At 37.7% G+C, this 13,349-nt stretch overlaps 1 protein-coding gene across 2 annotated transcripts in view; it reads left to right on the forward strand.

Moving 5' to 3' along the window:
• Positions 1-12,931, forward strand: part of macrod1 (mono-ADP ribosylhydrolase 1) — a 163,819-nt gene extending 150,888 nt beyond the window's left edge. For both annotated transcript variants that reach the window (XM_077531383.1, XM_077531382.1), the window contains 5 exons: positions 2,442-2,563; positions 4,352-4,382; positions 5,652-5,725; positions 7,674-7,755; positions 12,599-12,931. In XM_077531383.1, coding sequence (XP_077387509.1) covers positions 2,442-2,563; positions 4,352-4,382; positions 5,652-5,725; positions 7,674-7,755; positions 12,599-12,633 — 344 coding nt within the window. In that variant the 3' untranslated portion in view covers positions 12,634-12,931. The remainder of the gene's footprint in view (positions 1-2,441; positions 2,564-4,351; positions 4,383-5,651; positions 5,726-7,673; positions 7,756-12,598) is intronic.
• The last annotated feature ends 418 nt before the right edge of the window (positions 12,932-13,349 follow it).

The following is a 13,349-nucleotide window of genomic DNA, read 5'->3' on the forward strand; positions in this document are numbered from 1 at the left end:
GGCTAATTGCCTTGATAGCTCAAAGCCACCTGCTGATTTTTTTTATTTTTTTTTGCGTTTGGGTATAAATTAACCTTGCCAAGCTGCTGTGTTTGTCAAAGTTAAATGCACACTTCCTGGGTTTGCTGCCTGATATTTTAAGGCCTATAGAAATGTATATATTAGCCTGCTACCTATGTAATAATGGTACATAACAACTGAACACATCAGTTATGCTATTCTTCTGACCTCCATATTTCAAATACCATGTGTAAAATACTCCCCCGATACTGCCCCGATTGTGAGGAATAAGCGGTCAAGAAAATGGATGGATGGAAATACTCAAAATGACACACAAACATGTTCTACTTTTTTTTTTTTTTTAATCCCATAAACAATAAAAATAAATGAATTTTAAATGAACGTCCATACTTTCTTTCGAGAATGGTACACATCTGACAAATTCTGCTAATTTTTCAAACAACTGATCACAACTGTGTAAAGTCCTCTCATGCACCAAATAACTATATCCTGACGTTTATTTTGAATTCATGACAGGGATCATGCTTTGTTTTATCAATTATATCCTTTAATTGATGTCAAAATAGAAATGACAATTTATTGTAGCTGCATTTTTGAATGAAAAGGACATTATCTTTTGAGTATGACCGGACCGACCTCAATAAATGTACCTTTAATTCATTGGAAAAAGTTCTTTGTGGTCTTTTAATGTTTGTATTTGATTACTCCCGCTGTCGGCCAAACCTTCGAAATGAAAATTGGTGCAAAGGATGAAAAGGTATAAAAGATGTCAGTCTTCCCTTTCCAGTCACACACAACAATATCCCAGTTTGTCCAATACTTTTAATTTATTCTTTTTTAAATTTGCACAATACTCAAAGACCATGAGAAGCTCTACAAGAAGGTTTCGACCCACGATGAAGAACAGCTCAAATGAGCTGAATTAACAAAAGGCTAAATTCACACACTGATCAGAGCATTTGTTACTTTTGAAGAAAGTTCTTTGCTTTTGGACACTGAAATTCTGAGTACTTTTTAATCGATGGATAGCCTTGCTAGCGGCAACGCCACTTAAGGACATTCATTGATGTTAGTGAGTATTTCTGACTATATCACATTTGTGATTCAAAAAAGTGACACTCTGCAAAATAATATGCAATAAATTAAAAGTCATTAAAGTGTATAGCTTATATTGTTTTGTACAATACCCAAACTTGTGTGGGTGTTTTTTTTTACTACCCAACTTTTTGGGTTAAATAAAGTTGTTTCGGATTTGTCATGACTAGGGTCATGCAAGGGTTATGTTTGGGTCATGCAAGGGTTATGTTTGGGACATGACTGTGTGGTCGTGTCTGTTTTGAACTGAGGTCAAGTGTCTATTTTTGAACTGATGTAACCAGCATCTAGTTTCAACTGGTAAGATGCTATGTAATGTCAGAAACTATGTGATGTCAGGAATATTTAATCTCTTTATCTAGTCAACAGCCAATCAGGTAATTCCATGTCAGTCCTGTTTCCCACATGTCTAGCCACAACCAATCAGATCGATTTGCGTTCTATATAAGTCTGAGAAGTGTGTGTTTTTTGTCTGATTATTACCTCTCTTCCTCTGTGCAACCCCACGGCCCAAGTTAGCTTAGCGTCTCGTGATTCTTAATACATTCTCGTTGTTTCTCGTCTTGTCAAGTTTGTTCTACGCCTCTCGATGTTATGCGAATAAAGTGTTAAAATCTTATTTGTGTGTGCGTGTTTGGGATCCAACCCCAGAACATAACAGGATTCTATTTGTCCAAAACAAAAAAACATGGCAAAAGCTTAGGTCAAATGAATAACCCACTAAACAACCTAACTTTTTGGATTAAATGAATAACCCAATAAATTGAGTTGGTATATTTTGTTTTTTACCCAACTATTTTTCGAGTATAGAAATACTCTACACTCTAAAAAAAAGTTGGGTTATATTATAATCCAGTATGGGTCAAAAAGCAATTGATCGCTACTTGGGTCAATTTGACACAACGTAAATAAATGTACCCAAAAAGTTTTTTTTTTTGTTTTTTTTTCCTCTTTGCCCAAAACATGCCAAAAACATGAGTAGTTTAGTTTCATTTTAACTAACTTTTTAAGTTAAATAAATAACCCAAAAAGTTGAATTGGTCTTTTTTTTTTTTCTATCCAATTTGGGTTATTTTTAATCTAACTACTTTTAGAGCATATCAATTCTATGCACTCTGTGTTAAAAAAAAAAAATAACCCAGTATGGGTCAGAAATGTATTGGATCGCTACTTGGGTCACTTTTACCCAAGTGTTGTTGGTCCCTTTTTGACCGATAATTGGGTTATTTTGACCCAACTGTTTTTAGACTGTTGGCACGCTTTTAATTCCCATGTTCATTTATCCTATTTGATTTTTTTTTAATGTGTTTGTCACGTGCGTGTAGATGTGATCCACACAGTGGGGCCGATAGCGCAAGGCGGCGTCGGCGAGGCGGAGAAGAGCGCTCTGAGTTTGTGCTACAACAACAGCCTGCGGAAGGCTACGGAGAACAACGCACGCTCGGTGGTGAGATGAAATAAATCGTGCCGATGTGTTTGGACGGGTGAGCGTTGAACATGAAACGGTGCAGAATTAGGAGTAGATAAAAAGAAGGTGTCTGGACATATTCCCTCCCATTGCACTCCAACCGAGTCATGCTGAGCGAGGAGCTGCAGCGGGCCAATGCTGACTTGTGTGACGGTTTTATGAAACGCTCGAGACGGGGGGGCCTTGGCGCCGGAACGAGGTGTCACAGCCGAAGACAAACACCGACGTGAAAATGGAGACGACAGCAGACTCCCGAGTCTGAAACAAAATGAGAAATTCAACTTGGCTTAAACTGTGTCGAAATAGCAGAAAATGAAGAATTTATAACCGTTACAGCTAGAGATGGTCAAAATGGTCGGTCTTTATTCATCGGTAAGAATTCTAGAAATTGAACCTGTTGTTAGATATAAAGAATAAACACCAGATGTAGAAAGAACAGGAAGCCTGATGGCTCACCAAAAGGGTGCCCAAATTTCTTAGATTAAAAAAGAAAAACATAAGGAAATGGCAAAGGGGAAAACACAGCGTCTGACTATGCTACTCTAAGGATGTGGATGTGGCTGGACTCAATTTAACTTTATTTATAGAGCGTTTTAAAAACAACCATTACAAAGTGTTGTACTTAAAGTAAAAATCTGACAGCTCATTGATACAGCACAGGCAAATTCCATGTCTTATTTTTTTCCCCCCGTTTTAATCTATCCTCATCTTGTATTTTCACAACTTTCAGATTGTCTCATCTGTCTTGAATGAAAATGCTTCTTTCATATTGCAGTGGCATCAAAATATGATTATTCACAAGCACGAGTTGTGACATATAGACAGCCAGTCTTCCTCTTATCTCCCCATCCGCAGGTCGGTTACGTGACGCCAGCATATTGTGGCAGTTTTTTTTTGTTGATTTCAGGTCACGATGAATCCCGGATCTGGAAAATAAGCAGAACCACAAACGCGTCGCAAAATAAGACCATCATAAACAGCTTCAGACGGGAGGGAAGCTATTTTTGTTGCACATTCGTTACGTTGGGTGCAGGAATGACAGCAATATCAAAAGAATATAATTTATTTCCTCTTGAGGAATTATAATGAGTACGAGCACGTTATATTTTGCATTTCATCCAAAATAAATGACATTGTTTCCCTCTACATTTACATTGACTAACTTACGTTTCAATGGCTTTCTTTGTTCCTTGTTTAAAAAGTAACAGCCCAGCGGAGTCGCAAGGGATTGACAGGAAACTCTGCGTACTCGTGCTCGGCCGCTTGTAAACATAGCTAATTGAACGAGGCCCCGCTAATCGCACTCCTCCAGCTGTGTCGGGGACGTACAGTATTATGAGCCCTCAAGCGAAACAAACATTTCTGACAGCTGTCGTTTGCACCGAGACACGTCGAAGCGGGAGGACGCAGCCAGACAAGACGCAGTATATTTAGCACGGAGGTGACACGGCAACCAAAGGAGGAGGGAATGTTTATAATAAGCAGCGCAAGTGAGACCATCCGTCTTTCTTTGCCTCGATGTTCAATTGTGTGAAAAATAATGAAAGTGCCTGCAGGAGGGAGGCATTCATTTGATTTGGTGTTTATTAAAATAACATAACAAATTAATGCTTTTGTTTGTGAAGATGCTCCCCATGCAACGTCTCGCTCACTCTGTTCTTCATCCTATTTGTCATTTTGAACTTTTTTTTTTTTTACACCATGGAATAGCAAAGTGATTATTTGCTTTTCACCATGTGATTGAACGCTGTCCTCTTCCATGTGCAGGCCTTCCCGTGCATCTCCACTGGAGTCTACGGTCAGTGCGTGTTTTATAATTTCCTGCTTACATATCTTAAAAGACAACAAGTGTAGCTCCTTTCTATGTCGCGCTTCTTTCCTGAGTCATCATCTCGTCCCACCCAGAGGTGATTCCCAGATTAAGGCCTTGTATTAGGAGCAGCAGATTAAGGCAGATTAGTCCGCTGATGGTGTCAGATTGACTGTAATCCTCCATCACTCTGGCGGAGAGAGTGTTTAGAACAGCGCTGAGAGAGTCCCAGGGGGTAGTTTGGCGTTGAGCCTGTGTTCGATTGCTAGAAAGCAAACAAGGATATTAGCATGTGAAATGTGTTGGCAATAACTGTGATATTTCTTTAAAATAACTCAAAGATCAGATATTGCTCTCACTGACCACAAGATTAGGTACGCCTGCATAATCAGAGATTCCCTTCAAATATAAGGGCTGGAAGAAAACCGTGGCAATAATAAATAAAAATCTTCTGATTATGCAGCATCTTTTGTTAGCAGGCCCCTAGATAGATAGATAGATAGATAGATAGATAGATAGATAGATAGATAGATAGATAGATAGATAGATAGATAGATAGGCTCGCTAGCTGGCTATTAAGTGTGTGTGTGTGTGTGTGGGGGGGGGGAAAGAATAATTTTGGTCTCATTTTTAAATTAAAGTCCTAGCAGGTGTGTGTAGACTTTTTACCACTGTGGATAGGTAGGCACTTATCCCAGTTATATGCCTGGTTGGGTAATAAAATACCCAATGTGACATTTTGAAGAAATATATCTTGTATTGAATATCATTTTGTATTGTGCAGGTGTACCTAAGCATAGACTTAAGAGTTTTTGTGTCACAAACAAACTACCGGTATGTACATGCTCACAGTAAAAATTTTCTCATGTAATGCAATTTGTCAGAAAACCAACCACAAGCAGTGATGTGGTTTATTTCAAGCCATACAGTGGGCCCACTTTGGCATGTTACATGACGCCTGTCTCTGTATAATTGACGTGTGCGCCCACATTCCGTGTATGTTTGCTCCCGTTGCCATCCTATTTGGGTTCATTATAATGTTCTGTGTATTTGGCCAGCAGCAATCAACTTGACACATTTTCATATTCTCACTTGGCAACATTCAAAAGATGTCAGCGAGCGCGGATGAAGCGCGCCACGTAACAACAAGCCCATCTCGGCGGAATAGATGTCGTAACGCTGGGACGGGAGTCTCATTTGTGCAAAACAAAGCCGATCGCTAGCTTCTCTGGCAAATGACATCCTTTAATGTTGTAGGGTATCCACCTGAGCAGGCTGTGCATGAGGCCTTGGCCACCGTGAGGGAGTACCTGGAAGAACATCACGACAAGGTGCGTGAGAGTGTGGGCACGACCATTTCCTCCAGGTATTATTCCTCTCACGGTTGTTTTTGCGCCGGGTGTGTTGGTAAAACACACACCGTTGGTGCACTTGCAGTGACACGCCCTCGTGGTCCCGTGCTCGGGGCCACGTCTGCCTTTTAATTGGCTCCTTGAGGGACTGTCCAACGTTGACACACGCACGCTAGCTTTCCGGAGAGGAGAAACGACCAAATGATGCGCGACTGATGCATTCGCTCGTTAAACGGGACCTCCCTTCCTCCGCCCCGACTCCTCCCACTCCTCTTTACGCCTCCCAGAGAGACTATTGACGAGGTTATTGTTAGCTTGGACGTCCCCAGGGTCTCCCTAACGACAAGTCGCATGTGCTGTGCAAGCTAGCTCAAATGTAAGGTGTAGCTAGAGCTGTTTATTTGTCACTCTGTTTGTTTACTGTAAACATGGCACATTAAAGAGTTAAAAATATATTTAAACACCAATATTCAAACAAGCCATACAGTTTCATCTAGCGAAAGTCCACTAGCTTAATGTTAATGTATGATGTGAAATGTCAAAAAGTTAGCATTGAATATAAACCTCATGAGGTGCAATGGTGAGGTTTTTATTTCCATATAAAATGTATGGTGCGAGCTAGCTATAAGCTGTTTATTTGTCACTCTGTTTGTTTACCCTAAACTTGGCACATTAAATAGAGTTAAAAATTATATATTTCAACACCAAAACATTCAACCAAGCCATACAATTTCTTCTAGCATAAGTCCACTAGCTTAATGTTAGCAATATCATGTGAAATGTCAAAACGTTAGCATGACTATAGCAGTGAACATAAACCTTATGAGGTGCAAAGGTGAGAAGGTTTTTATTTCCATATGAAATGTATGGTGCTAGCTAGTTAAGAGCTATTTATTTGTCACTCTGTTTGTTTACTGTAAACATGGCACATTGAAGAGTTTTAAACATATATTTAAACACCAAAACATTCAAACAAGCCATACAATTTCATCCAGCGAAAGTCCACTAGCTTAATGTTAACGTATGATGTGAAATGTCAAAAAGTTAACATAATTTAAGCAGTGAATATAAACCTCATGAGGTGCAATGGTGAGAAGGTTTTTATTTCCATATAAAATGTATGGTTCTAGCTAGCTAAGAGCTGTTTATTTGTCACTCTGTTTGTTTACTGTAAACATGCCACATTAAATAGAGTTAAACATTATATATTTAAACAGCAAAACATTCAACCAAGCCATACAATTTCATTTAGCAAAAGTCCACTAGCTTAATGTTAGAATAGCATGTGAAATGTCAAAGCGTTAGCATAAATATAACAGTGAATATAAACCTCAGAGATTTGCAATGGTGGGAAGGTTTTTATTTCCATATATTTTCCGCACTGCTACATTTCGTTCAAGACCCTTTTGCCATTTTCCCAGTTTGAACTTCAGCCCACGAGGTGATGTTCTTCAGGTTGTGATACAAGCTGGTCATTGCACTGCTAGCCATAAGTAAAAAAATAAAATAAAAAATAAAATGTGTTGTGTGCTCCAAGGCTGCTGCACTGAGACTTGAACTCCCACACCGGGCAGAAAGCAACACAAAGCAGCCTAACTATAAATCACACTCCACCGCCCACAACACAAGAAACAATCCGAAACCATGTTCGGACATTATGGCGGTGATAATGCACGGTCAGGATGTGAGAAAGAAATAAAGTGGATAATAGCCCTGTAAGCATCTTTTTGCTGTAGTTGTTTTCATGGAAAGAATGCGATAAAGCGCAGCATCGATAGATAACATAAACAATGTGTACAGTAAATCTGTACAAGCTCATGCGAAGATGACACTATCGAAGAACAGCTCAAGAGCATGACGATTTATCGTCGCTGCACTCATTTGACCACTGTCATATGATTTAAAAGCTGTTTTCTGTGTGTGTCAGCTGGACAGAGTTATCTTCTGTGTGTTTTTGCCGAAAGACCAGCAGTTGTATCTGCAGAACCTCCCGCTCTACTTTCCTGTTGGTATGTTTGCACACACGCACTCACTGATATACTTACATGAGTGTTCTTAGATGTACAAAAATGAAAAAAATTGTAATATTTTTTTGTGTCAACATGAACATAAACTCTTCAAGGGGTGACAATAAAATGTTAAAGGAAGAAAGTAATTGTCATCAACAAATCCATTTCAAGCACAAAGAATCAGTGATCAACGGGGTTATAATAGTTCGGGATTTTTCATTAGCTATAGTTTTTATTTTGTTTTAACTTTTGTGTTTTAAATTTGGTTAGTTTCATTTAGTTTTTAGAGCAAGTTTTGTCATTTTTATTTTTTCATTTATGCTTCCTTTTAGTTTAGTTGTGATTAGTTTTATTATTACTTTTAATTTAGTTTTTTAAAGTACTCTATAAGGAGTCTTTATAGAATGCAAAAAAAGGTCACTAAATATTGTGCAATAAAATAAACTAAAATAAATGACTGTTTGACCTTGCTTCTTCTGTCCAGCAACACCAAAATGCATTTAAAAAATATGTGGGAATGCTGGAATGCTCACGGAATGCTCATGTATGATTTTAATGGCTTTAGACAAAAACAAAGGAAATTATCTTATTTTTTTAGTTTTAGCTTTCTGAAATAATTTTCGATATTTTGTTAGTTTATTTAACTCTAATAATCTTGGTGCTCCATTTCCAGTACCATACTTTTTATTTAAAATATCAAATTCTTGAGGATGTACATATATGCACGTGCATATTTCTATAAAATTTAGTTATGAATTTGTTTTTAAAAAAAACAACTCAGTTCTATGCTTTTTTGTGTTACTAATTTCTTGTGACAATCCATTCACAGTTTTGAAATAATGTAATAAAATGGCTGTGCAGGATATAAATAAATAAATACATAAATAAATAAATAAATAAATAAATAAATAAATAAATAAATAAATAAATAAAACATGAACTGAAATGGATTTAAAAAAAAAATTTTAAAGGCACATTTTGGCTAATTACAAACATTCTACAAAATGAACATATTTTTTATTTGGGATGTTAGATACCACTGTTTTTTTTTTGTTTTTTTACGGATAACAGTATGAGTATTCACTCTGCGTACTCACTACTAGGCCTACTAAGTACCAATACCTTGAGTCCTTTTGACACTTAAATTTCCTTTAACGCAATGACAAACAAATAGCGCCAACTATTGCCGAGGAGGACTTACTCAATGACAACCTTTTTTTTTTTCCTTTTTTTTTTTTTTTCTTTGGCCATTAGTATTGGTTGCTGGTACCGGCAGCCTAATACCTTAAAATAAGGAAGATATCAGCCCAGTACCTGGTATCGATACTCGCCCATCCTTAATTTTTATGTATGCATACCATGCATCATCTTTGAATTCACCAAAGACGGTTTGCTTAAGGAGAGCGTACCTTGCCATTGGCCTTAATGCTGAACAGTACAGCTCCAAAGACACACAAACATTTCCATGCTAACGTGTCACTTCCAACACACACACACGCACACACCATGGTGTGATAAATACTAGTCTTTCTTCCTCATGTGCTAATTGCACAACCAGGACGTTCCACAATTAAAAACAATATTATGAAGACAATCCATATGCACACACTTCTGCAAGTAATAACATTGTTTTCCCTAGAACTAGAGTGCAAACACAAAGATAGACATCACACTGATTGTTTTTTGTTTGTTTGTTTTTTTCCCACTGATGGAAAGTCAGGCACGACCTGTTGGTTAAAATGCACGTCACCTAGTTGGACACATAAGGTAGCATAATGTGGAGTGTTTCACAAGTTGTGTTTCTTTTTTGATGTGTAGCCCACTGAGTCTTATCACAGCAGCTTCAATTCAGGTACAACATGTATCATTAGCATGTGTAGCTCAGACGCAATCTGTTTGGATGTTACTGTAAACCTCACATGAGCATGTCATATTTGTGTAGAGCAAATTGTTTTGGGGTTGGACACTAATCACTAATCTTATATTTTGCCTTAAGTGTTTTTTTTCTCCCCAATTCAGTTAGTTTAAATAGTTTTTAGAGCAGGTTAGTTTCCCCCCCCCCCCCCCCCCCCGAGAATCCTTTGCTTTAGTTGAGTTTTTATTAGTTTCAGTATTAGTTTTAGTTTTTATTAATAGAGATTTTTTTTTTTTTAGTGCGAGTAAAACAAAAGGGTCAGAATAAGTATTATGTAAACTACAATTCACAAATGACTGTTTGACCTGCCTTCAATGTATACAACCGAACAGTAATACCAAAACAAATACATTTAAAATACACACAGAAGCTTGTGTATGATATTAATTGCAAAAGATCAAGTGGTTAGCACGTCCGCCTCCCAGTACTGAGGACACGGGTTCGAGTCCAGGCTCCGGCCTTCCTGGGTGGAGTTTGCATGTTCTCCCCGTGCCTGTGTGGGTCTTCTCCGGGTACTCCGGTCTCCTCCCAAATTCCAAAGACATGCATGGCAGGTTAATTGGGTGCTCCGAATTGTCCCTAGGTGTGTCCTGCAATTGGCTGGCAACCAGTCCAGGGTGTGCCCCACCTACTGCCCGAAGCCAGCTGGGATAGGCTCCAGCACAACCTGCGACCCTTGTGAGGAGCAAGCAGTCAAGAAAATGGATGGATGGATGGATAAGTAGATTAAGTGCAATTTCTGGAGAAATTGCGTGGGAATGCTGAAAGCTGAATGCTAAGATTTGAATGAATGTGGAATGCTTGTGAAGTAAATTGAGAAATAAATTATGAAATTATAACCTCCAACTGTGCCAGCAACCAGTATCAGACACCTGGTAATGATGATAAGTTATACGTATGGAAGTGGGCGTGGAAAGTGATACTTAGAAAAAGTTCAGTGTTTGTCCCATTGAAAATAAATGGGGAAAAGTTGATATTAAACGTTAAATTGTGTAATGTGGACTCCGACGATATATACCCCAGGAGGCGTCAATTTTTGAAGCTAGTTGAAATTTGAACAGTGTAAATTGGAAGTATTATGTGGGAGTTATTACGCGGCATAAAAAGTGCGTAGAATAAAAATCACAATAACATATGTACATCAGATTTAAGCGTAAAATGTGTTTTCAGCATAAAAAAAAAATAATAATAATAAATTTTTTTTAAGTTTGTTATATTAAAAAAAAAATTTAATTTAAATTTTTAGTTATTCCATTTTCTATAGTAACCTTGATCTGTACTATAGTATTTATTCTTCAGTCAACTTTTACTTTTACTTGCTTACCTTTGAAAACAAATATCTGGACTTTCTACTCCTTACTGTATTAGAATAAACCTGTGATAACTGTTTTTCCTCCTCATTTTCATTAGCAACTTTAGCATTTTTTTTGTTACATTGTTTTGTTTTTTGATCATGCCAGGCATTTAGCTTGTAAAGCTCTGTCCAAGGATTTTAATGCAAGTTTAATGCAACCTCTTTCTAATAATAGTAATAAAGAACAAATTGTAAAATAGGACAATAAAGTTATGGTATTAAAATGGAGCATTTATTTCCGTGTGAGCGATGCCAAGAAATCTTCAGGAATTCGGCAGACAAAAACACGGCAGGCAGTCCGATTAAAAGCCAGTTCAATGAAGCACGACTGGCACAGAAATCAAAGCAGACGTGTTCAATTTTACATTAAAGTCAAACTTTTTTTTTCTTTTTTTTTTCCTTTTCCCCGTAGCCACATACTCAATGCAGCCAACAGAGAGCTGCCTCTGGGGTTAGATCGCTCACTGCATCGTTAATATGCATGCAGTGTGGGAGACGCTTCAAGTTTATACATCATACCGTATGTTCCATATGCAATGGATATCAAAAGTCTTCACACCCTTGTTCACATGGTTTTTGTGAGGTAGGAAAAAATAAGACCACTGTCTTATTACTGGGGATGTGACTGGGGTCAGAATGAAGCCATCACGGGAGTCATTGAAACTAATCAGTGTAAGCTAACTGTACCTGGTAGCTTAAAGCTAGTTAGCAGGTACAATTTAAAACTTTACCAAAAAGCGAAAACACACTCTGGATTCTGACGCTCTTGTTTTAGCAGAAAACCTTCTTTTCTTTAACTTTTTGTTATCCATTGTACAGTCGGCTCAACACTCTTAACTGCTAAACTAATAAACAAACAAAAACAAAATGTTTATGACAAGCCTCAAGTCCAAAAGCTGACACCTTCTTTGTGTCGGTCTCAGATTGAAGCAAAGCAGAATCAGCTTTTTCCTGACCAAAACAAAACAATCATCAAATGCCTTCAGCTGGAAACCAACATGTGGTCAAGAGCTTTATTTTACCCGTTTGCAGACAAACACGGCAGTTAACAGTGAACGCAGGAAGGATTTTCTCTCACATTGTACTTTTTACTGAGCTGTTGCCTGGCAACAAGTGGAGACTCCAGGAAACCATTGTCTGCTACATTAACTCCATATAAACAAAAGATATTAAATGATCTTTTTTTTTTTTTTTTTTTTTTACATTAGCATATTATTAATGAAGCAGAGCAGCTATAGCTAAATGGAAGCTAAGCTAAATGTTGTTTTGCCAAATTACCTAATAAGAAGGCGATAAATATTTCCAGTTTACAGCTAAATTACCATATGTGCAAATTCATGTACAGTATATAAACACATACAAATAATTAAATAATATGCACAGAAAACCCAAGTTGAAATGTTTGAGCAACATTTAAAAATGTGAACTGTGCCGCAAATGCTGTGCAATGTTTACTAATGTGATATTTACATTTCGCATATGCATGTACCGTGCATGACGTTACAAATAATCTTAATCCTGATGTTGTATGCTCAATTCCCTTTGTTTCACAAATCTCAACGTCTGGTTTGCAGAACCCACAGAGACCCCCTTGATGAGCAAACTGTGAGAGTGGCTATCTCCCCTCCTCCTCTTCCTCGCTGTAGGCAGATGAAGACCTCAAGCAGCGGAAAGATAACTCATAAGTAGTGGATTACTTCTTTTCTTTTTCTTTTTTCTTTTTTTTTTTTACCCCTCTACAAGCGGCAATTTCCTTTTCTGCTTTCCCTTCTCATATTTGATGATACGAGCAGAGAAATCACCATTGCGGTGTTTGTCATCAGCATGCACTCTTGTGTGCTTTAGTAGATCAATCGGGTTGCAGTGTGTGTGCACACACGCAAGCTTATTAAAGCTAATCACACAGACTCCTTGTGTATGAATTGATTATTTCTCAGTGTGTGAGGCAGGTCATTGGGCCTCCAATGGATATTGTTTCTCTGTTCTTTTGGAGTGTGGGGAAGAGGGAAAAAAAAAAAATCAGATTTCATTTTTGTTTTGTTTTTTTTACCTATGTTAATGCTGAGAATGTTAAATCAAACCAATTTTCAATGTTCTTGTTTGATTTTACTGCCCTTTCAGTTTGCCTGTGACCATTTTTGGCAGTAGTCAGTCTGCTTTTTTAAAGATTTACAGTGTCTCACAAAAGTGAGCACACCCCTCACATTTATGCAGATATTTAATCGCGTCATTTCATGGGACATCATTGAAGAAATGTTATGTTGACATAATTAAACTCAGTCATCGTACAGCTTATGTAACAATGTTCATTTATTTTTTTCTCAA

The sequence above is a fragment of the Festucalex cinctus genome, chromosome 9 (genome assembly GCF_051991245.1).
Source record: "Festucalex cinctus isolate MCC-2025b chromosome 9, RoL_Fcin_1.0, whole genome shotgun sequence".
In the NCBI taxonomy this organism is placed as follows: domain Eukaryota; kingdom Metazoa; phylum Chordata; class Actinopteri; order Syngnathiformes; family Syngnathidae; genus Festucalex; species Festucalex cinctus.